This window comes from Cyprinus carpio, chromosome B9, assembly GCF_018340385.1.
Source record: "Cyprinus carpio isolate SPL01 chromosome B9, ASM1834038v1, whole genome shotgun sequence".
NCBI lineage: Eukaryota > Metazoa > Chordata > Actinopteri > Cypriniformes > Cyprinidae > Cyprinus > Cyprinus carpio.
This window is the reverse complement of record NC_056605.1, coordinates 6,332,533-6,360,332: the sequence shown is the minus strand read 5'-3', so window position 1 is coordinate 6,360,332 and position 27,800 is coordinate 6,332,533. Positions and strand designations below refer to the sequence as shown.

The 27,800-nt window shown below is 39.4% G+C and overlaps 2 protein-coding genes and 1 long non-coding RNA gene across 3 annotated transcripts; 1 reads left to right on the top strand and 2 right to left on the bottom strand.

The window, feature by feature from the left end:
- Positions 1-9,473: 9,473 nt before the first annotated feature.
- On the bottom strand, positions 9,474-15,707 carry LOC122134480. Its single transcript, XR_006155556.1, has 3 exons — positions 15,286-15,707; positions 14,818-14,888; positions 9,474-10,074 (listed from the first exon to the last, which is right to left on the bottom strand). It is a non-coding gene; the product is annotated as an uncharacterized LOC122134480 (long non-coding RNA).
- On the top strand, positions 15,586-18,079 carry LOC109097058 (transcription factor Sp9). The gene is made up of 2 exons (XM_042730752.1): positions 15,586-15,690; positions 16,278-18,079. Exons 1-2 carry the CDS (start codon positions 15,670-15,672, stop codon positions 17,574-17,576), a joined length of 1,320 nt encoding a protein of 439 aa, XP_042586686.1. The 5' UTR covers positions 15,586-15,669; the 3' UTR covers positions 17,577-18,079.
- A 2,417-nt stretch (positions 18,080-20,496) lies between these two features.
- Positions 20,497-27,139, bottom strand: LOC109095862 (corepressor interacting with RBPJ 1-like). Its single transcript, XM_042730751.1, has 10 exons — positions 26,956-27,139; positions 26,611-26,705; positions 26,422-26,495; positions 26,156-26,169; positions 24,870-24,922; positions 24,748-24,796; positions 24,515-24,632; positions 22,821-22,927; positions 22,462-22,547; positions 20,497-22,091 (listed from the first exon to the last, which is right to left on the bottom strand). Exons 1-10 carry the CDS (start codon positions 27,025-27,027, stop codon positions 21,476-21,478), a joined length of 1,284 nt encoding a protein of 427 aa, XP_042586685.1. The 5' UTR covers positions 27,028-27,139; the 3' UTR covers positions 20,497-21,475.
- Positions 27,140-27,800: the final 661 nt, after the last annotated feature.

Here is a 27,800-nt window from a genome sequence, read left to right as displayed (position 1 = left end):
GGTTTAGAATCACCATCCAGTAATTCTATGATCATCAAGCACAGCCATTCCCAAGCGTTTACTTTTCACAGCGGACACGGGGCGGTTTTGGGGGAAGGTAGGGAGGCTGAGGCCTGTTTCGGAAATTCTACAGTCTATTTCAGGCAATTCATCCAGCCAGCCTCCATTAGAATTCAAAAATATTTCGACTTCAATCACGGAGCTTGTTATGTGCAACTGCTGCGATCTCCAGTCAAGGACGAGCGACCGTTTTAGTCCTAATCACCAGGACGAGGCAAGGCAGAGAGAGACTCCTCAATCCGAGCCTAATCAAAATGCTCGTTTTAAACGCTGACAGTCTCTCAACACGCGCCGCCGGATTGAAACCCCCTCCTCTCTCTCTCTCGCCGTGCCTGTCTGTAAATGGCGCTCAAAATACAGTAGATTTTCTCAGTTGAGCTGCAATCACATAATCATCGTGGAGTGACAGAGTGTGTAAATGTTGTAGTGTGTACTGTACATCGGGAGGATTTCTCCTTGTGCTGTTACATCAGTGCGAGACCTGGTGTATGTGTCTGTCTAGTTGCCTCAAGCACTTGTGTGCACTTACGCGGAAAAAAACTGGGTTACAAATGCCTCTCGATGCTTGTCGGTATGCTGTGGGAATAATTAGAGCTGAGAACAGGCCAAGCTGTTCCTCTCAAAAACCTTTAAAACGTTTAAAATGAATGACTTGCTTTTTGTGTCGTTCGTCGGTGCAAAACTCAATGCCATGATGCCAAGGATTGTCATGGGGTTCTACACTGAAAAAAAAAACTGGTGTAGGATCCACATTTAGAAATGCTAATAAATTTCACTGTAACTGTGTTTTTACGTTCTGTCAAAATTAGTGGTGAATTCGTAATGAATTTGTAAGAACTCAAATAATGGTGCATTTTCATATGTTACACCCCGCCGAGGGTTATAGGTTTAAGGGTGGACCTTCATGTTTAGGGCCAGATTTACTAAACCGTGGTTGCAATCCCATAAAAGTACTGATGGGAGTGGAAAGTTCTGCAGCTGATCTACTGACAATGCGCAAATTAAAGAACACAGATGCAGGTTCGATCATTTTCATAATGATTAATGCAATATACTAAGAACAGTTGCAAACAAGCAGAGTAGCCAATGATAATCAGGCGCAAACAACACATGGACAAATTGGGTTAAGACATGGGCTCTGCATCTGAAATAGCTAACGACACTACTATATAAATCAGTATGTGAAAAAAGCAGTATGCCCTAATTATAGAGCTCATAAAAGAGTAGTCTTCCAGTGTGATTATGAAGTGTGCATCTGATGGAAACTTTACTATCCCATGAGGCCATGGAGAGGATTTATGGATCGCAGTGAAGCGAAACAACTGACGCTGGTCACATGACAATGATAACATGGTGAGTATACGTCCATATTACATTCATACTACACACATTCATGCAATACAGAAACATACTCTTTTTGAGGTTGCCAAGTAATATTATTCAAAAAAAAAAAAAAGTACCAACTCAAGCGAGAGTGTGATTTTGAACAACAACGCCATGCTTTATCGGATTGATAAATAATAGCACAAATATTAGTAAACTGACCACCGCAAAACTTAGTAAATCACCTCATTTTCACAAACAGACGGATAAATGTTGCGTTTGAAAGTGAAACTCCTACAAATGCACAATCAGTAAATTCAGTTGCAAAAATGACTGTCCACACCTTTTCATCGCTTATGTTTCACTGTGTGTCTTCAGTAAATCCTGACAATATATTTTTTTAATGCCAAAAAAGGGTTTGTGCTACTACATGCTGTTAGTAAATCTGGCCCTTAGTTGTTGTTGTTTTTTTCTTCTTCTTTTTTTTCTCTAAAAATCATACATTTTCATACAAATTCATGTGAATTCACCACTAAAACACTACTGTGTTCACAAACGGTGCAAGATGAATTAAGTTTAAATCTCAGGATTATCAGTTTGTTTAGCCTTATATTCACCTTTACGTACAGTATGAGTATTTTTTTCACACAGTTGTTAATGTCTTGAATTGCTGAACAGTGTTGTAGATAAAAAAAAAACCTGACTGTTCATTTAGGCAATCAGAAAGATGAGCACTCAGTAATATAAAAGTGAAAGCCTGGATTACAGCGTGACAACATCACCTCCATGCACTTTTTAACCTTCTTTCCAAACTGCCCCTGGGAAATAAAATTACACGATTGTCTTCCCACAACAAAGACGGCCGCGGGTTATTGTGGCATGTGGACAGAATGTTATCTTGCTAAAGGACATATGTATAGTGTTATCACCCATACCACATCACAGAGCATCTCCCAGAGATATGTTGATGAAATATGAAATATGGTCAGCTTCCAGCAGCTCCAGAGGAGCCAGATGCTGAAATGTAAGATTTTGAGGTAAAGTACCACAAAACTCAGTTCAGGGTGTGACTATATTAAGACTTTTTTTAATCTACCACATTGGCTTTCTTCTTCGTTGTTTGGCTTGATACCAACTCTGTGTAAACAAAACGGGATTTCTGCAATTCTACAGGAGTGTAAGTCTCTGTAACATAACAGTCGTCTTCAGTAGTATGTTTAATTTCACAGAGCTGGCATTTGATATGTAGTCGTGTGCAGGTGCCGGTGTCAGTAGTGATTATAGAAGGTGTGCGTTTAGAGAAGCCAAGCACAACAGCGGCGATCAGCCCATGTGAAAATGCACAGCTCTGGGGAGCTTTGGGCCACAGATGGGACTTGAGCAAGAATAACAGAGCGGCATGGAAAGAGACTTATAATGTGTACCAGACTAAGGCAAATGAGATGGGAAGATTTCTACACTCACAGACAAACCACAATTTTCCCGGCTTAAGTAGACCATCGGTTAGCTACCGTGAAGCTCTTTCCAAACATGAGGCACGCCGAGGATTCAGTTTTCAGGGCTCAGATCCCCAAACTCCTCTCTAATAGTTTTTGGAGGCTCAGAGTGAAAATAAATCCACTGTTTACACAGCCTTTGTGAAATCATTAGAGTACCAGAAAATCTCGGCAGGGTATAAGGTTGAGCAACATTTCCTTATACTTCAAAAGTCTCTGCAAGAGCCTGCAATTCCAGTCCAGCCGCTGCCTGGCTCCAATCACTCGCTGATAAAACACTCTCTCTGTTTGGTTACAGCCATACAGCCAGCAGCGGTTAAACCCATGAAACTACCATAACTATCATAGCGAGACACAACGAATGACTGACACCCTCTTATGTCCAAAAAAAATGATCTAAAAAGGGTTCAGATTTGTCCAGATGCTTAAATCTTACATGATACACAGTGGCATGGTTGGTTTTCAATGGCCTAATAAACTCCACTCTGCTAAATCTCTCATCAGATTCACATTTACTACTGCCAAGGTAAGGGGTAGAGTTGCTGTGCGACTCCAAATAATCACAAAGGGGGAATGCACTAATGAAGGTTTTTTTTTTTTTATTATTTGGTCATGCCATTTGCATTGTCTTAGTTCCTGGTTCACTAAAAGAATTCTGCAAATTAGGGAAATGGCCAAAATGTAAAAAAAAAAAATATATATACATAAGGTAACTTGCATGGTGCAATTCTTGCAGGCTGTTTCTGAGATCACTGTAATCTGGCATACTTTACTAGGACTGTGCAGCATCGTCAAACCCACAGAGATCCATACACCAGTAAGATGCATCATTTGATCATCATTCCTTAAATCACTGATAGCATGGATCAAACAAAAATGTACACAAACCAGTCTTAAAAACATCACAATAATATAATAATATCAAATCATCAGTTGCACCTGGCAAATAGATCTTTTCTGAATAAGACATTATCTTTACACAGAAAGGAGGTGAAAAGTGTTGGAAAAGGATGAGTTAATTTATTTAATATGCATGATGCATGTGTAGACGAGTTCAGGGTTAAAGTAGTGTCTGGTTGAACTGGATTTGGGTGGTTAGTGAGTAAGATTTTCGCACTGAAATAACATGCAAAAGTGTTGGGTCAACAGTTTGATTTCCAGTTTGAACCTAGTGTTAAATGTAAGGCTGCAACAAGACTTATAACTCAAAGGTTGTGGGTTCGAGTCTCAGGTCAGGCAGCAATTCATTAAAATTTGGAATTATGCATATTCATATACATAAAAGCTGCTTCGTAGCAGGAAATCAAGTTGTAATTCTGAGAGCAACACTGACACTGTTTAAAACTGAAACGCTCCTTGATTTAAAGCAGTCTATTGTATAAAGCGCTCTATAAATAGACGTGACTGGACTTTCCTCGAGTGGCGATTGCAGATCTCATGCAAACATATCCACATCACTATGATCAGATGCTTTCTTAACTGCTGTTTTCTCACTGCAATCATGGTGTTTTGTTTTTCTGAGTGTTATTGAGCTTATGTAAAAAAATGCTGAGATGTTCGCTAACAGTAAAGCGTTTATCGAACTTCTTTTTACCCCTAATCAGAGAATGCAAAATAAATTTTCCATTAGCACATCGGGGCCTTTGCATGACAGCATTTTGTAACACTTTCTCTGACCGCATTGGTTCAGCTTCATTTGCATCTCATGAGTGTCTTGTTCTACTGAATTGCATCTGGGAGGGCTGAAGTACTGTCATAAAGACTCCTCTGCACAATCTGACTTTGTTGCAACCTAGAATTAAATTGCTGGTTTTGTCTGGCCACTATTTTGACACACTATTTCCCTGTTTAATACTGTAAAGCTGCTTTGACACAATCTGTATTGTAAAATACGCTATATAAATAATGGTGAAACTGCTTCATTGCAGTACGTTACATAAGGTCATATGAGATCAAACGACTATCCAACCATAAAAATATTTTTCAACATTTTTTTTTTTTTTTTAGTGTCAGTGTTGTTGATAATGTTGACTATAATCTTTCCAACCCCAGTTGAATGTTGCATGTGAATCTTGCGAGACTTTTCACAGAATGAGGGTAACCATCAATACATGACCTAATAACACAGAACTAAACCCAAGCGTGACCTCTGACAATCATCCTCATAACCAGCAGTTTTCTACACTAATCCTATAATCAATCGAAATGGCTTTTCCGGTTTGCCGTAAGGCATGAATGTCTGCATAACCTTTTATATAAAACTATGAAAAGCAGCACGTTCACACATATTCTGGCAGATATTTGTGCCACAGCACAGTTTTATGTTGAACACTCTACGCATTTGGCAAACGTTCATTTCGATGCAAGAAAAAGCATGTTCCCACTACCATATAATCAGGAGATAAAAAGAAGAGCCCTGAATGTTGAAACATGTCCCTGCTGACACTGGATAAAAACATTTCTATAATTACAAAACAAAGACAGAAATTGTTAATGGTTAAGTGGTGGAGGAACCATTTATACGCAGTGGAATCTGTTCAAGGAAAACAATGGCGAGTGAAAACAGTGAGCCGTAAATTCATAAAAGAAAAGTGTCTGTTTTATGGGCTGGTTTTCCAGATCTATTCACAGGCTTTGTTTATGACAAAGATTAAAAAAAAGGGAGCTGGATATAGTTAAACATACAAGGAGCCATAAAATACAGCAATATCGCAATGAACTCTGGGAGTATTTAATCTTTTTAATATGCAACACAAGACATACCATATAGACTGGATGCTTTACATATTTTAAAGGCCATGTGTAAGTGGTGCAAGTCTCTAGTGTATAGATATAAGTCCCTTCTTCAGTATAAGTCTATGTTTTATCAACCACCAAGAAAAAACTGTAACTCCTATCACTTAGAAAAGAAGTTGCTCACTTCACACCAGGTCGCACACTTCGAATAAATTCCTAATAATACTGAGAATTAGCAATCCTAAAAGGCATGCCTTAGCACACGGCACTGTGCAAAATTTTGTGGATCGTCCAAGTGATGGAGTTATAAATCACATAAAAACCTGCCTCACGGAATTACACATGGTGGCCAGCAAACAAAACCAATATTAATGTACAGTTCCCCTCCCGCCGGTCACAGTACATCAGCCATATGTTTCCTGTATTATACAAAAATACTAGATGCCATACATTATATGCACACATTCTACTGCATTCTGTTCACCTAAATTAAAGTCTTCATCCACCATCCAACAGCTACACAGCTGTCTGACTCAGCATATTGCCTTAATGGAAGCTCCAAAAGGGATTTGTGGAGAAACATATTAAAAGAACTGAACTAAATTGTATTCCAATTACAATCTATATATAATATGAGCATTCGATGTAAAACTGATCTGCAGTGCTGGAACTTTTGGGTTTAAAATTTAATTTAAAAAAGTAACCCAACAGCTGGGTTAGTCCACATTTGACCCAAAGTTGGGTTGAAACAACCCAGCATTTTTTAGAGTGCAGTGGCTTTCTCAGTGGAGAAAGAAGTTTTCTTCCATGCTGCAAACCTCCAAGTGCACTTCTACATGATGATACTGCTATTACACTATTCAAATGAAGACCATTTTCCATTCAGACAATGGAAGTGTGTTGTTATTTGGGTGGTTTCTTGTCAGGGTCCACAGCGTCAAAAGAAAAGTAGGTTAACCTAAATAAATGCTTCACATATGAACTCATTACTACATATAGACTGGCTTTAATCCTCAGGACTGCACATATGCAGCATGTGGATGTACCCAAAGACAACAATCACTTCCTGACAGACATCCGCATTGCACACAGCTCTAGAATAATAGTTTTCACCTGCAGTCTGAGGCAAACATGAGATTCATAACACCGTGTAAAATATGAAAATCTCCAAGAGCCTTTCAGAGAGTTTCCAAAGGTAAGACTGACGCAACCTGTCTCGCCTCACAAGGGCCGTTGAGCATCTGTCAGAAAATGGCCTCGGAGCTGCCGTGACACCTTTATTCCCGTGTCCAGCAGTAATGCCAAGCAAAGAGAGCCACTAAACAATGAGTATAAGCGCTCGGTATTGTAACCCTGTCCCCTCCGCCTCTTGCTCCCACGGCAAACGGCACATCCACTAATCAGAGCTCTTCTCCAGTAATGGGAAAGTCAATGGCTGCATACAATCAGTAAACAAATTCTGCTATTTTTAAAAAGAGCCTCCGTCTCCATTTTAGTGCCGGCAATTTAAATTATTCTACCGTGTAACACCTTAATTGTGTAAGACAAAGACGATGTCGAGAGCACAAAAGAAACATGAGAGGAGCGTAATTTCTGTGCTGCCACGCAGAGATGACATGTGATAAGCATTGAGTGTGGACCGCTCCGCCGATGCCAAATGACAGTTTGTAGTTAGTCGCCATAATAAGGCTGAGACAAACAGTTTGTCTTTAAGCTGTTGTGAATGGCAGCCTCTTAATGAAGATAAAGAAATGCAGTTAGGAGCATATCAAAGTCAGGCCGTGCTCAATTCTCGTCTTGGATTTCATTATTGGCAGTTAAACAAAGCGGTTTTCGTTTGCAGCATTTAAACATTGAGGGTTGCCTTTCAAGGATATTGATCTTTTTTTCAGAGAGATGGTTTTAATCCACTGTTTCTTCTGGGAATGCTGTATTTATTATGCTGTTGTTAGTGGCCAACTCTGACTTGCATTCAAAAGCCTATTAAACTCAAATTGGAGTTTCGTGGTTTTTGGCCCATGTCTGTTTACTTAGAGACCATTTGCATGTTAGTGCACTCCTAAAATCTGACAAAAGGAACTTTTAGAAGATTTGTACAGAAATGTACAGTCAAAAGACCAAAAACATTAACAGGTCATCATCTCTTGTACTAGCAGATGTACCTCTTATTACCACCTTCCTCTGACTAGCAATCGCTATAGCAAATCATGATAAACCTTTTCCAATAGGACATACTTCAATGAATTCTTAAACATTTTGCTGGTCATTTGACATCATCCAGTCCTCTTATTTTTAATATTTTATCATTTTAACTTTATTTTATAATTGTATTAACAAAGTAACTAAAACAGCAGTTAGCCTGGATCTGGTTTTGGTTTGGAGTTGGATGGATGCTAGAGAGCAGTAACTAAACATACACTACCTTTCAAATGTTTGGCGTCAAGTACGATTTTATTTGATTGATTGAAATAAATTAATACTTTAATTAATCAAGGACACACTGAATTGATCAAAAGTGACAGTAAAGACTTTTATATTGTTAAAAAAAATACTATTTCAGATAAATGCTTTTGTTTTCTATTAGGGATTCAATAAAAATCTTAAGCAACACAAGCGTTTTCAGAACTGATATTAATAATAATGTTTCTTGAGCAGCAAATAATCATATCAGAATGATTTCTGAAAGATCATGTGACACTGAAGACTGGAGTAATGCTGCTAAAAATTCAGCTTTGCAACACAGGAATAAATTTGATTTTAAAATATATTCAAACAGAAAATAGTTATTTTAAATTGTAATAATATTTCACTATATTGCTGTTTTATTTTTGCATAAACATCTTGCATTAAAGGACTTAATTAAAAAACATTTTAAAAGTCTTACCAGCCCCAAACTTTTGAACAGTAGTGAGGGTAGCAAAGCTGTTTTCTGATCCGACCTGAATGTGAAAATAATCAAATATGCCTATGTTATTTGATAGCTCCTTTACTTTTACCTTCAATCACGTTTAGTCAGCAGCTTGTGATGGCAACTAAAGTACAAAAGAGTAGCAGCTTGAGCATTATATAACTACTTTATGAGTAGCTGCAGACAGTTTAATATGTCTCTGTTATCGTGCAAACTTCTTTCTGACCAAAACTACACACTCTGAATCATGTCGGCCCTTTGTGATTTCGTGTTAAGCAACATGCCAACATGTGGGTGCACTTTTGTGGATATATTTCTGAAGACTCCTGCACACTGCTGCGATGAGTAACCTCCATGACGAGGTAGCCATAAAACTATAGGGAGTCATTGCATTGCTCACGGTTGCTGAGGTTCACAGGTGCAGTCCCATCCCGACTCGGCCAGACAGACGCTCTCAGTCATGACTCAACGCCGAACATAAAACTATTGCGTGACAGGAAGCCTTTACATAGTGCACACACCTTCTTGACAGAAAAACATACATTATATACATCCCACACACCCTGACAGAAACCATCAGAGAAAACCAAGACAAGAATTCTGAACAACAATTTCACCCACTTCTGAGCCCAGAAAATATATACAGACATTCAGAATGGAGCCTACTGAATATTAAATTAAATTTAATGTCAATATTGCAATATCCACAATAAAAGTTTGTGTTTATATAATATAGTATAGTAAAAATAGTTATATATAAAACAAAATATATACGTGTGTGTGTTTATAAATACATATAAATATACACAGTACACATACATATATTATGTAAATACAAACTTCTTTTGTGGAAGCAATTAATTATTATTAAGCAATTTGACAACCCTAAATTCAATTAAATAAGATCAGATAAAATAAAATAAATAAAAGTAGTACTGCTCAGTTAAAATGTTTGAGAGCCAGTAAATTAAATACAAAATATAAAACCAAGCAGCATTTATTTTAAATAAATTCCTTACTTAAAAGCAAACATATCAAGCAAATAAATAAATAAATACATACATGTTAGTGAAACATGTTTGTAGTTAATGATATGGATTGTCTAAATGCATTTTGGAGCCACTGTAAATATAATCAAATAAACATCTATAGGAAAGTGGCCCAGTGGGTGCTGGTCCCAAAAAAAAAAAAAAAATCAAGTTAGCAATGACAGAATATAATTGTTTGATTAATCATTTTTATAGCATTAATAGAACTCCAAAAAGTAAATGGCCTGATATATTTATTTCTTAATCTTTTCCTTTCATTCTTGCACCTTAATTGACTGTGTCTGGTGCAGAACGAAATCTTTGAACAAATACAGACAGACAGATGCACAGTGTGAGACGGACAAACCCCATACCTGGCAGGTGTGTGTGTGTGTGTGTGTATTTTTTGAAAGGAGGGCAAATGGCAGCGTTGGTGGTGCCTGGATTCAGTGTTTTTATCTGGCTCAGTGATGCGGAAGAGGAAGCCTTGAGATGCGGCACGCTGTTGTGTCGAGCTGACTTCCTGAAAATAGAGACACAGCGCACACACTGACATGACTGGATCAGAACTGTATAGACACTAAAGAACATTGTCTCATTTCCAAAAGACAAAGCAAAATAACATATGAATCTGAACTAACGCTCTGCTATTATTCCAGCACAAAGCCTGATAACAAGGCCTTTAATCCCATAATAGATCTGTTGGATTTGGGATTCAGGGGTAAATTGTTTGCATGGGTGGAGTGGTGGTGTGAGACCACGGCCTCATGTTGAGCAGGATGAGAGATTTCTGCGGCAGCTGAAGAGTCCTTCACTCGGGGAAGGGTGAGCGCGAGACCAGCTGTCTGCACCTCACCTGCTGCTGGGAATGTGAATGACTGCTTGGTCGAAACGCAGAAACCAATAGGGCTGCAATTGCTTTAGATTGAAGACATAGGGCTCTAGGTCTTTCACTGCCCAGAATAACGCATCCAATCTGACAGCAGAATGATTCAAGGGCACTTTAAGAGTGACCTCTAAAGTAGTGAAGGAACCTCTCTGTAAACAGCTGAATAAAACACTGCAAGGGCCGTCAAATCTGCTTGGACTTGCTAAAGATGAAGGCCAAGAAAGTGAGAGCCATGATATTTATATAGGCTATACTATAGGAACATACCCCTGAAGACTGGAGTAATGATGCTGAATGCTGAAAATCCAGCTTTGCATCACAGGAATAAATTATATTTTCAAATATATTCAAATAGAAAACAGTTATTTTAAACTGTACTAATATTTTAAAATATATATATTTTTTACTGTATTTAAATCAAATAAATGCAGCCTTGGTGAGCATAAGAGACTTCTTGTGAAAAAATAAATAAATAAATAAAGTACTGTGTTTGCACCATGCTTCATTGATTGTATCAGACGGAAATGCCAGAGTACTGAATAGATTTTCATACACTACTGAAACATTACTTTAAAAGGCCCTTAATGAAAAATAAAAGACAGAATTGCCTTTGCCAAGGTACATCTTTATGGCAATACATGGCGCTGTGATGTAGCAACAGCATCTTAGCATCCTCATACACTATGAAATTTAAATCTTAATGTAACAGAATCATGACAGTGCTCTCTTTTTGTAATACCTATGCAAGCAGTTTAATTACATCTTCCTATTTGTAACAAGTTCTCGCGTCTCACGAGATCTCGACTCCAAACCCAATTGGACAGAGCCGTCAGTCACACGGTCACTACAGAGATGAGCAGTGGTGGACCACAGCACTTCTTCTCCACACAACCCATCCCTCTGCGCCAGAAATTACAGGCGACAGCCTCGTCGTGTAGAGTCTGAGCCGCGGCAGCGCCGTGAACCGAGGCCTTTTCACTGGGCACCTGTTGGCGCGTGTGTTTATCTGAGCTGGATCCTGACAGAACCAGTAGCCCCTCTTGATTGCGACTGCAATGACAGACACGTTCCGACTCAGAAACGCGACCTAACGTGCTAAATGCATTGCTTGGGGACTTTTTTCTTTCTTGTTTTGTTTTGGTTAAAACTACTAATGAAAAGAAAAAAAAAAATAAACCAGTATTTAAATTCATTATTTTTTTTATTATTTTAAAAAGAATAAAACTATAATACTAATATATATAACTAATATAATAATAACATTAAATATAATTATAATATAAAACAGAAAATCGAATTAAATACATAAAAAAAAAACATAAAGTGGAAAAAATAGCAAGATTGTAGGCTATACCGCAGTAAAATATCCCAAGACGGCATTAACATTAACAAACACCTAGAGAGAGTGTGGGGGGGGGTCATATGGCATACATATGCAAATTTCCAAAGAAGTAGTCGCGCATTCTGTGCGCAGTGTCACTGTTGCTGTATTGTGACAGGCGGAGGATAGCAGATAACATTCACTGGCCACTTAAGAGCAAACACGACATCCTTCGCCATGACCCAAGCGATGCTCGTCAGAGCGATGCTCCACAGGCTCTTTGTCTGTGAGCAAATTATGAAATCATATAATGTGCACGGATAAGATCACCATGTTTGGATAGTGAAATGGCCACAGAAGGCTGTAACCCTAGTGATCTTTTCCTCCTGTTTTAAAGATTAAATAATGCTGGATGATGAGAGAGAGAGAGAGAGAGAGAGAGAGAGAGATGTGACTAAAACCCCTGTGGGCCCCTAAAAGGCATCTTCATTTGAAAATACAGTTTATAAACAATGACAAGTGTTAGTTTAATACTCGACTGGTTTAACTGCGTAGTGTCAACATCTATATTAATAGCTGTCCTGCAATAAAATCCGACGTACAGAGGAATTGCAGGTTTACCTGGAGGCGAATGTCACGGCGAACACCGGTGACCTTTGCGCTTTCACTAAAACAATAGCCACATATCCAACAGAGATGTGTCGTTGTGTGAATAAACTAGCGAATTTATTATATGAATGAATCTGCAAATCGAAAATCCCACCCATGATTTCATCTGTGTCTTCGTTTTTCTAAGTCTAACAACTGAAATAATTGAGCGAACATGTTCTGCTTGGAAGCACAAAGGCGTTTCTCTACACTGCGCTTTGTTTTGCGCCACCCGCGTAAAGACGTTCACAAACCTCGCGTCCTTTCATTTGGGTTTATTAAAAAAACACACAGTTGCACAGATGACGACTTAGTCCTCAGTGTTTGGTTAGAGCCTCGGATCACGGTGAGCTCATTGAACACGTTTGAACCTGTCAACGGACTTAACAAGCGTTTGTTTTATTGTCAAAATCATGAAGTGCACAAACAGAATTTTTATGTTTTTTTTCTGTTGGCCCCAGAACGTTTTTTTCCAGAGACATTTAATCACAAAACCAACCTACGAGGTGCCTCGAGAAGTGACACTATTTGTTAAAAAGCAACTGAGATGTGAGTTAATATTTGTTTTGACTCTCTCTGAATTGTTAGGGGAGGAAACCAGGCTGTTTGGGGTGATCAAGTGAAGGACCTGTAGTAGAGAGGGATTTAAAATGAGCCAGATTAGTTAATTATCCACAAATGCGCTTTTCCTCTTAAGGGTGGGGACAAATTAATCCCAGCGGCAACCGAGAAAAATTCTCCCTGAAAACCTCTTTCTCCCTGCTTCTGTGCGAACACAGGGCTTCTGGAGCGGGCCAGACCCTTTTAATGAATAGGTCCGGATTAATCATTCATCTTGTGCTGTTTAACGCTGTGATGGATGTATATCGTCACTCAGGCTCAAGACAATAGATGCACAGCGTTTTGTTCTTACCAAATAAATCACTCACATTGTTTAAGGTACATTGATCAATCTAATGACTTGTAATAGGCTCCTAATTACCACAGAAAAGTGCTCGCAAGCCACCAGCCGGACTGTGCTTTTTAATACCAGCCGAGTTTTTAATTTAAATATGCAGAGCTTAAGGTCCGATTCGTTCTGGTGATCAGAATTAGCCTACACTAAATTAAAATGACGATTAGTATGCATTAACATCTAAGTCGCTTACTTTTAAAACGAAAGACCTGATTATTTTTTTCTTCTAAAAAATAAACAAAAAATAAATGTGGGTTTAACAAATTACAAAACATTTCATATGTAATTTAAAATGTGCCGTTTACTGTTTATTTTCTTTCTGTGTTTATTATAAAATTGAGCTTTAGTTACATTTACCCTATTTGACACGTAAATGCTGACAGCAATCAGTCTACAAATTAAAAGAAACCACTCAAAGTGAATATATTAATTCATATATTAATTGCGAGTATTCTGTTTATTGGCCTGTTTTCTTCAGCGTCTCATATTGGACACGTTTCGCCTGAACTGGTTAGAAATGCACATCAGATGCCCCAGTTTTATTTCATTTGCAGCAGCAGCAGTGTGAAAGACATGCAGTACATGCGCATACATACATATCTAAATATGTAACCTAAACCTCTCCGAGCCTCAGGCCAATTTGTTTATGCTGAACAGACGTTTAATAGTGTTAATTGTTCCTCCGTCAATTTGCAGTGATTGCGGAAATCAAGCGATTTTCGAGACTCCAGCACTTGGATTTGAATAGATTGTTTTATATTCCCTAGCTCTCTCCATAGGAGGGAATTTAAAGCACAGCGCTTTGGAGTAAATTGCATCCAGCCTGACTGGCAGCGTTCAACCACTATAATGGAGCATTATTTGGTCATTTTGAATACAGTAATGCACAGCGTTTCGGCGGGGCCATTCTCAAGAAAATTGCTTTAACTTTTAAAAGGAGGCGATTCACTCCAAAGCAGGCCATTGTTACATTATGTCATTATAGCCTTAAATGTTTTAACAAGCAGCGCAAGACACTGCTAATGCGTTGATCTTTATATATAAAAAGAATTACCGAGAAAAAAATTGTCATAATTAAATATTTTATCTGTTATTTATCCAAAAGGTTGGTACATATTCTATATATATATAGTTTTTATTTAATTCTGTACAATTTAGCGCTAAAACTTTGCATTGAGAATTCATGGGCTATATAAATTATAAGAATATATATATATATATATATATATATATATATATATATATATATATATATATTTATATTTTTTTTTTTTTTTTTACGATTTTCTGCGGTTTTTGAGTCATGTGCTCGCGTGTTGTTCTGAAGGCATTTAAAGGAAGCGCGAGGGTGAGCGCGCGCATTAACACCCCAAACCCTAACCTGCGCCCCCCAACATCCCTCCCTCTTTTTCTCTCTCACACACGAAACACTCTCAACAAAAGTCTAACACACCTGTTGTGGGATCAGTGGTGCCCCTCCGTCCTCTTCCTCCAAGATGCATCCTTGCATTTCATCGACAGGTTCTAATTTGAAAGTTCGACATATTTAGAATATTTGGAATTTTCAACAACTTCAAAGCATGACTACCACATTCTTAAATTTAACCGCATTAATGAATAAACCAAAAGAAAAGAAAAGGACGCTGACATTTGCATGATGCTTATGATTTTGTATCCTCTCACAACATGGCTGCGTAATATCAACGCTAACGAGCCTAAACAGAAATATCGTTGCGGTTTTAATCCCTACATCAAATTCCAATATAACTACCTACAAAATAACCACATCATTAAAATAATAACGCGATCACAGCTGCAGACGGTTACGCGTGGGAACCTTTAATTTTAAGCATATCCGTTTGCACATCTACACACAAAACATATATGGATATCATGCATAAAATCAAGATGAGCCGCTTACCATCGGAGGATGCCTATTAAACATCAATATGAGCTGAGAGCTATATAGTCTGTGCAGATTGCGCGCCTTGATGGCCATATGCATATATATATATAAAACGATGAAAAATAGCTGATGGCTTATTGCTTGACAGTGGGATCAGTACCCCAGTCATTGATTGACGTGCAGCTTTAGTATTTCTGTCATGGTCGCGTCGCTCATTGGTCGGACGCGGCTCGTCGCGCGCTCAGATTGGCTGAGTATTACAGCCAGCTGTACTTCAAAGCACGCGCTCTCTATACAACTCGAGTAGAGAGAGTAAAGCTTCAGCGCACTGTCCCTCAGTCACACTGGAACACTGAGTCATTGTTCTCTTCAACTAGCTGTCTAGGAAGGGCCCTGGATATGGCTACGTCTATACTTGGGGTAAGTAAGCGCTTCTTTATTTTAATCCGACGTATGTTTCGTTCTTTTAGTTGCATTAACGGTACTGGCATTTCAGTGTTGCTTGCATGCTTGCATTCAAACTTTTCAATGGCTTTTATTTACGTTCTTAAAACGAATGATGCCACAAGAGAACCTTTTCAACTTTCACAGAGAGATTGTCATTTTTAGGAGATCAGCTTTTGTGCTTTAAATGAAGCTGAAACCAATGCGCTGATCTGAAGAAGCTATAATGAAACACAACTTGAAAACCACGTTCAGCCAAACGATTCTTTCTGGAAAATAATACAAGTAATAATAAAGTACTGAATGTATTAGTGTATTGATATTACTTAAGTTAACCTATTAAAAATATAATACCGTAATGTAAACGTGAAATTATTTAAATACTTTTTAAGACATGACAACTCGTACAACTATTCTGAAATCGTAAGTGAAGCAACTCATTTTCGAGCTTGTTTTGGTTTTATTCGGGCGGTCGGTTTACACTTGCTGGATTGTTTGATATTCAAAACAGCCCAACTATGTTTTACAGTCTAGTAAAGAGCATAAACTTCTCATCCAAACAGGAAGAGCCGCGGTTTGGAACTACCCCTTTAGCGATGCTGGCTGCAACCTGCAACAAAATTGGCAACACCAGTCCCCTCACGACTCTGCCCGACTCCAGCGCGTTTTCCAAAGGCGGATTTCATCCCTGGAAGAGATCGTCGTCGAGCTGCAACCTGGGCTCCAGCCTGCCCGGATTCACCGTCGCCACCAGCCGAAGCACCTCGGGACTAACGACCAGCACCGGCTCGGCAAACAGCGCGTTCTGCCTGGCCTCGACCTCGCCGACCTCCTCCGCGTTCTCCGCCGAGTACAGCAGCTTGTTCTCCAACACGGCGAGCGTTTCCTCGCAGGAGTCAGGACAGTCCGCCTTCATTTCCAAAGTGCACTCGTCCGCGGAGACACTATACCCGCGGGTCGGCATGGCGCACCCTTACGAATCGTGGTACAAGTCCGGCTTTCACTCCACCATCTCTGGCGAGGTGGCCAACGGCGCGTCAACGTGGTGGGATGTGCACACGAACCCGGGCTCGTGGCTCGAGGTGCAAAACCCAGCCGGTAGTTTACAAAGTTCACTACACTCCGGAACCCCCCAAGCCATCCACTCGCAGCTCAGCGGCTACAACCCAGACTTCTCCAGCCTTACGCACTCCGCGTTCAGCTCCACCGGAATCAGCCCCACGGCGTCCCACCTCCTATCCACCAGCCAGCACCTGTTGACGCAGGAGGGGTTCAAAACTGTGATCCCCACTTACACTGACGCGTCGGCCACAAACGCTATGATCTCCGGCGCCAGCTCGGGCATAGGGACCTCATCTAGGTCCTCCAGGAGATACTCCGGACGCGCCACATGCGACTGCCCGAACTGCCAAGAGGCGGAGCGGTTGGGGCCCGCGGGGGCCAGCCTGCGAAGGAAAGGACTCCATAGCTGTCACATCCCGGGATGCGGTAAAGTCTACGGGAAAACGTCTCACCTCAAAGCGCACCTGAGGTGGCACACTGGCGAGAGGCCCTTTGTGTGCAACTGGCTTTTTTGCGGCAAACGGTTCACCAGGTCAGACGAGCTCCAGAGGCACCTGCGCACTCACACCGGCGAAAAACGGTTTGCTTGCCCGGTGTGCAACAAGCGCTTCATGAGGAGCGACCACCTGAGCAAACACATCAAAACGCACACCGCTGGAGGCGGAGGCAAAAAGGGCAGCGACAGTGACACCGACACCAGCAACCTGGAGACGCCCAGGTCCGAGTCGCCCGAACTGATTTTAGAGGGTGTGAACCCACGGGTCACGGTCAAAGATCAGTCTCCGCACCACGAGTCCTGAGCTTGACCTCAAAGGCATTTTCCTCTTTTAGGTGAACTGAGAAAAGGAAACGGGTCTGGAGTATGAGACAAACTCTGACATTGCATTGGAACGAGCACTTTCAGTGCAACACTGGCTATTTCTGCTGCGCACAGCCACAGACGAACGCTTTTCCTCGGCTTCCAGGACGAAGAAGTCTCGTCCAAGCTCAGAGGACATTTGCTGCGGAATCGCTGCGGGAACTAAATAACCACGGCTGCCGGCTGAGCTAATTGTGTACATATATCCACAAAATGAACGTGTTATTTTCCCTGTAAATTTTACTTATGATTGTTTTGTGGTGGATCCTGAAATTCAGGGAGTTTGCTTTTCCTTTTGACGCACTTTGTGGATGTCAGTATGTATGTTACACAGCTATTTAAAATTCATTTAACCTTTCCTTTACCTTGCTAAAAATATATAATGTACAAAGTCACGCTTATAATGCTTTCATTTTGTAATTAAAGGGATTTAAAATCGAAAGATTGGGTTGTCTGGTGCAAATGTTTTCATCCGATTCAACCTAGGCTTTTCTAGTCTCAACTGTAATCGTTTAAAACCCGCGCGTAATTATTACGCACATTTATTTACATTTCAGAAAAATTAAACCACTGCAGACTAAACATCGATAATGTTGTGCTGATGTAGACTCGTTTTCCCCAGTGGGGAAAAATCAATAGTTAATGCCCCGGAAAGGCATTTTTGTCCAAATGAAAATCGTGTTAAATAGTATTAATTATGACTTGGAGCACATCGCAGCCCCATGTGTTTTGTATTGGCGATGAGGGATTCGTGTCTTATCAAATATCTAATTACTCTCCGAGACATCATTTGTTCAGCAGCTCTTTATCGCACATTTTCCGAGGGGATTCAGTGACAAAGGGCCTCTGAATATTTATTTGAATTGCTCAAATTAACTGCTTAAATTTGCATGTCAAATGGAAAATGTCCATCCAAGAGAGTGCTGAAGGCATAAAGCATCGTTTAGCTTTTCTAAAACGCTACACTTGATTTGGTGTTATGGGAACAGTTTTTCCCCCTCTCTTCCTTTCTTGCCTTTTCTGGATGCCACTTTTGAAAGGGGAAATGGGGAGAGGCCTTATGCAAATGTTGAATTTAAAACGCTCTCGCAGTCAAATGGTCCCTGGCTGTTATTTGAATATCAGTGGCCCTGTACTGAAAAGGTTCAAGGATGCTCTCTGACTTCTTTGTGTTTATCCAGTGCAGCGTCCGATCCCACAGAAAACCCGGCGGAATAATTACAGCTCGAGCCCTGCCTGGGAACTCGCTCCACGCGCTTTCTGTGCTACAAGGTAAATTGACCAGAAGGCAATAGACTAAAATTATTTTCATTTCCTTTTGTGTGCTGGTGGCAGGAAAAAAACAAAACACAAATATAGAAAACGGTCCATTATCATTTAATGACCTCGTGAAAAACTGATGACATTTTGCAAATAACGAATAAAAAAAATTTAAGGTTAATAAATCTTGTAGAAAGTTTAAAATAGGCTACAACAAATGCAATTTCCGTTTTACACCAATTTAGGCAAGCGTTTTCTCCTAATAGCAGGTGCACAGAATAGAGTTCTCGGTCTTTTAAAAGTTAATGTAGGATGCGACGATTTTATGGCACACAATTCAAAAACTGTGTTACGGAAATGAGCGCTATTTGGGCATGAAGGCATTCACGCGCACGCTTTACAATTATATGGTTCTATTAAGATTTACAAACGGGAGCTTTACATGGACAAGATCTAAGTGCCTTTCAGGCTTCTGGAGGGGAGTGCTGCGCCTGGGGCGGCGGACAGGGACGCTGTCACTCACGGCCTTTTGTGCGCGTTTCTCTGGAATGCCCTCTGACTGAGCGCGAGGCAGAAGTCAGCTTTGTTTGCGCGCGGCAATAAAAGAGAGATCAAAGAGGAGCGCCGCTCCGGCCGCTGCTCTTTCATCTCCCCTTTAGTCAGAAACCGTCCGTGTTTACACATTAAATGCTCATTATTGTCAATAATAAATCAACCAATTCACTTTAATCGAAAGGAAGATGATATGTTTTACTGTCACATTCAGCTTTTCAGTGGGTTATGTTATTCTGTGACATACAAAAAAAGTAGTCAAATATTTGTTCCTGTAATATTAAAAACAAACTGACTTGCAATTAGATCGACTTTTACACAGTAGGCTCCTTCAGCGCCACCCTTGGATGGGGTTTATTTGAATATTGCTAAATACTGAGAGTTGTTTATTTCGCGCGAGTTTGTTAATAAGGTTATGTGCTCGTATTTCAGGCATTAATGTTGATCATTTATGCGTATGAACTACGCATTCGTGCTGTGAATATTTTTGTTGCCGCTTTTCACTATTTTTGAATTTTGAACGCCGACACTTCGAACACGAGGAGAGGAATCAGTGGATTTTGTACTGATTTATATTAATATACACTGAAAAAAAAATGTCAAAAAAAAAAATGACATTCAACTCAAGGTAAGTGGTTGCAATCAATTTATTTTAGCTACATTTAAATAAACAAATTTAGTTGATTAACTTTCAGCAAAATGTATTTAATTGTAGCTTAAATAAATTGATTGCAAAAAAAATAATAATTAGTCATTTAGCAGAATATTTCAATGAATATTTTTTTTTCAGTGCATTCAGTTACAGTTCAGTTCCGTTGCTTATAGCCTACTGGAAACTTAAAAACAAAATGCATTGCAGCTAAACACAATAAATAGCCTAATAAAGTCACCCTGCAATAAAAAAATACAAAACCCAAAAAAAAACAAAAAAACAACAAAAAAAAAAAACCAAAAAAAGTGTAAAAATCCTTTAAACAACCATTTTCAGTCGTCTCTGAGATGAAAAATGTTGAATGTGGTTGAGGTTGAAGAGTAACTGAAGCTTTGTGTCCCATTCATTATAAATTTATTTTACATATTACAATGAGTATACACATTTAAGGTGAGGAAGAAGCAGCTTAAAAAAAAGCATAGTTAAATGAACTTGAACAGGCTGCAAAATAAATCACCGAAGCTATTATGTGTAGAATTTATACCCTCTTGTAAAAAGACTCAAAGAGTCAAACAAACGTTACATTTTGGATGGGCTAAACGTTAAAAGAAAAGGGAACCAGGACTACAGCAAATATTGAAAAAAAATGAAGGCTTGAGTCAAAGATCACTGTAATTGTGGGCTATATCAGGTTCAGTTTCCTCATTCTCAGAGCGCCCTCTCCTGGAGAAATCCTCAGAGCTGGCTGTAAATGCGGAACAAATGGGAAAGCCACCCAAAACAAGTCATTTACCGAAAATTCTCAGATTCTCTCATCATTTACCATCATCACGTCGGTCCAAACCCTTATGAATTTAGGAAAGGAAATGTTAAAAATATATATACATTAGCTAATATTTCCACACAACAGCAGTTGTGACATCTATGAAGCTCCAAAATGAAGGAAAAAAAAAAACACTTCTATATTGTGAGTCTTATGAATATAACATTATTTGACAAACAGAACACCTTTGAAGTTAACATTCACTGAAAATATTTCCCTTTCCTGCTCTCAGTACCAATTATGATCAAATGTCAGTGGATCTCAGGTGACCAATAGATGTTCTAAAGAAAGGGGAGAATTTACTGAATAATGACTTGAATTTTAATTTGTTTGATTTGACTCTAGAAGACGTGTAATACAAGACAAGAAGCACAAAGACTCATTTTAAGGAGCCGCTTTGTCATTTTGGAGCTTGACGGCCACAGTCTCTATTAAGTTTATTATTAAAAAAAAAAAAAAACACCTCACAGTGGTTAGGGTTTGGAACAACATGAGGGTGAGAAATTGAATTATTCCTTTAATCAGAGGTAAGACAGAGACCATCAGCTTCCAGCTACTTCCCTCTGCTGTGCTCTGTCCTCTTCTCTGCATCTCTGCTATCACTTCTGCTGCGTTTTTCACCGCCCCTCCCTCGTTCCCGACTGACACTCCTCCTCCTGACATTTCTATCAGAGTTTCTTTCTCTTTCCCTCTTGCCCTTGTCTCGTTCTCCGCTCCTGTCTCTCTCTCTCGCTCTCTCCCTGCTCGTGCTCCTGTATCTCTCCTTACCTCTCTCTCTCTCATCTCTCCGTCGCTGAGGGCTCCTGCTTTGCTCTCTTCTCCTCTCCTTGCTTCCGTGTCTATCTCTACCTCTCTCTCTGCTGTGCTTGTTGTCCGGTGACCTCTGAACTCTGTGCTCAGTGTGTTGTGAATGTGTGTGTTTGGAGTCCTTCTCCCGCTCTCTCTCAGAGCTGCTGTCACTGGACGAGTCCCTCCTTCTCTTGCTCTTCTTCTTGGCTTTCTTTCCGGACTGTTTCTCATCCTCAGAGTCGCTGCTGCTGCTGTCTGATGAGCTGCTGGATGAACTCTCACTCTTGGCTTGTTTCTTTTTCTGCTTCTTTTTGCTCTTCTTTTTCTCCTTTTTACTCTTTTTCTTCTTCTCCTTTTTCTTTTCAAGACGGTCAAGTTTTCTAAAAAGAATCAGGGGATGAGATTTAACAGACTGCAGACTGACTGGTCAGTGTTATAGGATTGTATATTGTGCACATTTTCCATTTTTTCCAGTGGTTAAAAATTTAGGGTCAATTTTTTTTTTTAACAATTTTATTCAGCAAGGATTCATCAAATTGTCCAAAAGTGACAGTAAATTAATACTAACTATTAATAAGCAGCAAATTAGGAGTTTATAGAGACAAAGTCGTAGTTAACAGTGAAAAATCGCCCCCAAACTAAACTGTGACTATTTAATTTCTAACAACTTATATTAACAGTTATTAGACGATCAATTATATTTTTATGGAGACAGTCGGTTGTGTACATGTAATTAATAATTACTCATACCTAAGCAGTTTCTGCTTTTGTTTGGTAGTCAGAGACTTCAGGAACTGCACCTCAGGGTCGTCCTCTTCCTCACTGGCCACAAGCTCCTGAAGCACACACACACACACACACACACACAATCACTAGGTCCACTCGCTGACCATACATATACAAGAAAGGCACTTTTGTGTAGAAGTACAGTGTGAAATCCAGCACGTCTCTGCTCTCTTGCAATTGTAGTTGCTGGTCTCATCAGTTCTAGTTTTTAGAGAATCTCTCGTGAGCCATCTGTTCAATAATTGGACGCTTTTCTGCAATCACACGCTGAGCTCCAGACATGGATATCATGGGTCATATCTGGGCAGGGACCAGGACATTACCTGTGCTGGATCACTCATGGTGCTGTCCCTCCCAAGGACACATTTCTTCAGCGCAAACCCACTGTTTCGCATCTCTGCCATTAACTCGGAGGGGTGCATTGACGGACCTGTTAGGACAAATCACTCTTTCAGAACAAATAATGTGTGATCATGCCCCCCCTCTGAGAGACGAACACGAGTGGCTTTGTTAACACAAACACACACCGAATCAACTCCCTCGTCTCCCAGCTGGGTGAGGCATACACTGTATCATTCTGCACAAGCAGAGGTTTCAACCAATCAAAACAACAAATAACAACGTTTTCCCACCAACACCAGAGTAGTGTGTGTCTCTGCTCTTCTGCAACATGCATATTACTGTTCTGACTCTCTCAGGAGACACTGCCCCCACACTTTCCCCCACTTTATGTTGTTCTAAAACTATTTTGAGAAATGTCAGTGGTTTGTTTGTCAAATTCAGTCCAAGTCAACGTTATTCTTAAAAAAAATAAAAAAAATAAATAAAAAAAAGTTCTCTTATGCTTTGCAGAAGAAATAAAGAGGATCTAAATGATGAAAGATTCTTATTTCTTTTTCAATTTTGGGTGAAGCATCAATGCAATAAATTATAAGCCCCTAGAAGCCGTGGTTTACAGTGAATTTATGACAGCTGAGGGGCGTTGTTAGGCACGACGTGAAGCGGACCCGCTTAGCTGTTATACATTCACTATAAACCACGGCTTCACGGAGCGTATTGCTTTTATAAAACGGTTATTCCATATACGCAGTAAGGTTTCACAAAGTAAAACAGAGCAAATAAAGTGTAATGATATTAATAAAAACAGTATTCTTCCACCAAACAATGTAGTTCCTCAGAATCAGTTGTGGTTGCAACAAAGTGGTTGCCGAGCAACAAACAGAAGTAAACAAAGGTGAATGTTACTTTGTAGAGTAATTTACAACAGCTTCAAACGTGGCTCAACCAATCAGAATCAAGGACCGGAACTCTCTGCTTTATAATTCTGATTTTATTTTAGTCATTTTAGAATCACTGACATACTATTTTAGTTCCTGTTATTATTTAAAATAAAATTCCCACTTTAATTATAATTAAAGTTTTATCTTTTTTTGCATGATTTTTCAATTTTAATAATTTAATTTAAAAATCCAATTAAATTTTTATTTTATTAATAGTTATTTATTCGTTTTAGCTCATTTAGTTTTAGTTATTTTAGTACTTCAAGTTTCACTTATATTTTTGCCTGACTGCCAAAATATCAGGGACTGTCCAAACAGTGTTGTCATGACATCACTTTCATATGATGCCATCAGTCACATGGCACTGGCTCAAAAACACCTGTATTCAGAACTTGATATGAATGGGAATGTTTCAAGGTGTATTATTAGACACTGCCGCCATCTACAGGTCTGAAAGTGTATTTCAGCTCTAATATAAGAACAGTAAACCTATCGGTTTCAGACAAGGCTTCAGCGGCAGCCTAGTCCCAGTCTAAAATGCAAGCCTGAGCTGTCTTGCACTGATTGATCTTAAAATATATCAATGCCTTTGTTTTGTCTCAAGAGGGACACCAGTAAGGCACTTTATAAAAATGACAATGTCCTAATTCAACTGTGGCCTAATCTTGGTTTAGTCTAAGCCCTGTCTGTGAAACCAGGCCTATATATCAGATACGTAAAAGGAAAGAGCAGTTTACCTGCTTCTTCACTGGCCATAGAGCTGGCGTTGATCCCTGACAGGCCAAAGAGGGGACACTCACGATCCGTGTTCACGTGACCCCATTTATGACACTTAATGCACCGCACATTCCGCACCTGAAACAATGAAAGAAGAAGAAAGCAAGCACAACGCCCACATTCACTGCTTTTAGACATTTGTGGATGAGTAAAAACTGTTCATCTGCATCTATGATGGAGAATGAAACATCACCTGAATGCCGAAAGGCTGATCCCGAATATTCATGTCATCCTTTGCATACCTGAGAAGATAGAAAATAACCGTAAGAAATGCATGAATGTGCAAGCCTGAGAAGTGCCGAGTAGTGAACTTACTTTTCACGAGGAGCTCCTTTCTGCCATTCAAACTTGTACTCAGATTCTCCTTCCTAAGGAGAAAAGAAATCGCAATTTTAGGTGATATAATGATCTGTAACTAGAAGAAAAAAATCCACAAAATGCCTTCTTAACTCTGTAAAGCCTAGCACATGAAATGATAGAAAAATGTACACATTTAGACAAAATCTTATGTTTTTCAGTAAATGTTTGGTCATGTTGATGATTAAGATTCCTTAAAAATTGTGTATCAAATACACCAGGGTCGGATTAACGCACAGGGCTACCGGGCACGTGCCCAGGGCACTAGACCAGAGGGGGGCCCAGACGAAATACTGCTCTTCCAGGAACGTGATTTCAACTGCGCCAACTCAGGATTTTAAGCAAAGTGGCTTTTGAATGCAGCTCCCAAAAGACCAAAAATGGCTGAATAATATATTTGATATGATTAGAACATATCAAGTGCTATTATCATAGTATTAGTGCGGCACAGCATCAGCTGCCAAATTCAAATATGCGTTCGTGCTTTGGCTGGTGCTGAGCCAGACGCGTTTTTACAGTGCTGCGCATTTTAACCAATCACACAGGATTCTGCTGAGCTTATGAATGCAATGGCCAATCAGAGGCGTTCAGATGAGTCATCGCTGAAAACCCTGTGTTTTGTTCAGTTTGCACGCTCGCTGACTGAACGCTGCTCTCTGGAGAATTCTCTCATCATAAACAAAGTGCAGATGTGTGTGTAAGTAAGATATTCATGTCACAGTATAAACAGCTTCAGTGATTATAATGGGAGCTTTTGAGAGTGCTTGAACTAGACTAAAGTTAATATTCTTTGATATTGCAAATGTTCTCTGCTCTCTATGTACAATAAAGTGTTATAATCAGTAACTTACAATGTTTTTCTTAAATTCACGTTAAATACAAAGTCAGTCGTATTAAAAATATTCTATGACATGACACCCGTATCTAGTACAAGTTAAAAGAGGGGTGTTATGAATAGGCTAGTTAATAGAATACACTAATATTAGGCTACTTTTCCCATAACCCATTATAGATAAACTAACATGATCTATAAAGGTGCAAAATGTATTTACTTATATTTAAGAATCGTGATATTTTATGATATAGTTAAAAAATTTGGGAACATTTCAAATAAATAAGGAAAAAAATTTCAACCGATGGGGGCCTCTAATCGGTCCGTGCAGGACACCGCTGTGTCATAATCCGTCCCTGACAGTCACTAATAATCAACAACAAACTTTAAAAATAAACAAAACCAACATAACCTCCTCAGTATCAACTTGATGATGATATAAAAAAAATAAAAAATGAAGAAGAAGAAGAAGAGAGAAAAAAAAAACAGGTGAATAAACACACTTTCTTTCAACTCTTTTCCAGTTTCTTGATTTTCTAACACTTTGAATGAATTGGAATGTTTGTTTCATGATGTCATAATCTGGACACGAATCATCAGTTACATTAATTTAATGACTCTTAATCTTCTACAGATTTTTTATTTTATGAAGAATGTGGTGAAAAGCCAGTTTATAACCTTTAGACGCTCCCGGAGGTGCTTCATACATGAAATTAAGGCCATTCTTCACGCGATCATCTCCCATCAGCAGTCTGGAACATCATACAAACAACAGACAAAGCTGCAGGTAATGATTTCAGTAACATCAGGAGAGACCCTGACCCTTATTTGATCGAATGACCGGATGTCTTCGTCCTGTCCTCTGACCTGTTGTTGTAGGTGTCCTGCTCCTTGACGTAAGCCTGCATCAGTTCCTCCTGCTTCTTCTTGTCGAAGGTCAGTTTCTGCTCTGCGATCCATACCTGAGAACCCACACATAAATAACACACATAAATAACACACACACATAAGTCTTCATTCGACATCACACTCTGCTGTCTATATGATTAGCTCATCAAACTGAGAAAACAACAACAACATTATATCATTACAACCATTTGATGTGTTTGTGACTAAATATATCCGCGTATCAAATCAGAAAGATGAGTAAAGAGCTGAACTAATGTTTACACCGTAGCAACAGTAGCTTGCTAGCTAAAACCTCCCGTTTACCTTCTTTATGTTGGATTTTGACGCAGGATGAAAATCTTTCTTGCACATGAAATTAGCAAAAGACTTCCCCATGTTTGAGCACCAGGGTAACGATCAAATTGTTATTAAAAACTGTTAGCCTTTCCGCCGAACAACATTAAAACACCACCAGCGGCGCCTCTCTATGACGCAATCAGCTTCTTCTTCTTCTATTTTTACGGCGGTGGGCAGCCAGCGTATTAGTGCATTAAAATTACCGCCACCTTCAGCTCCGGAGTGTAGATCAGAAAATAGGTTTACAGCCTAAATCACCTTCTCTTTATGTTTAACGTCCCTTTGGATTTGATATAAGTGCCTTCCTTTCCCTTCTCCGTCCCACCTCTCTTGCCACATTTGATCTATTATCTCCCATATTACACTTTTAAACTGCTTTGCTAACACTTACTTGCATTTCTAAGTTTCCTTTTGTTAATGAACTTTTTGCTAATTTATCTGCCATTTCATTTCCCCTTATCTTTACATGACTTGGAACGCATATAACTTTCACCTTACGCCCAGGGCATCCAAGATGTAGGTGACTTTGTTTCTTCAGTAGAACATGCAAAGATTTTTAACTCAAACCGTTGCAGTCTGTCAGTGATATAATGTAAGTGGATGGGAATCACGACTTTGAGAGTCAAAAAACACGCACAAACAAAACCAAATTAAACCCTGTGGCTCGTGACGATACACTGATGTGTAAAGACACAAACGATTGGTCTGTGCAAGAAACTGAACAGTATTTATATTGTTTTATACCTCTGATTTTCACCGCAGTGTCTGAACTGTCCTGAGCGCGTTCGCATCTTCTACTTCAGCTGGCGCAT

Excerpts from the sequence above, each read along its gene's own strand:
- LOC109095862 (XM_042730751.1), bottom strand. The coding sequence starts at position 27,027 with ATGGGGAAGTCTTTTGCTAATTTCATGTGCAAGAAAGATTTTCATCCT. Across the intron at positions 26,496-26,610 it reads CAGGACACCTACAACAACAG|ACTGCTGATGGGAGATGATC; the intron begins GTCAGAGGACAG and ends ATGATGTTCCAG. Across the intron at positions 24,633-24,747 it reads ATCAGCCTTTCGGCATTCAG|GTGCGGAATGTGCGGTGCAT; the intron begins GTGATGTTTCAT and ends TCATTGTTTCAG.
- LOC109097058 (XM_042730752.1), top strand. The coding sequence starts at position 15,670 with ATGGCTACGTCTATACTTGGG. Across the intron at positions 15,691-16,277 it reads TGGCTACGTCTATACTTGGG|GAAGAGCCGCGGTTTGGAAC; the intron begins GTAAGTAAGCGC and ends TCATCCAAACAG.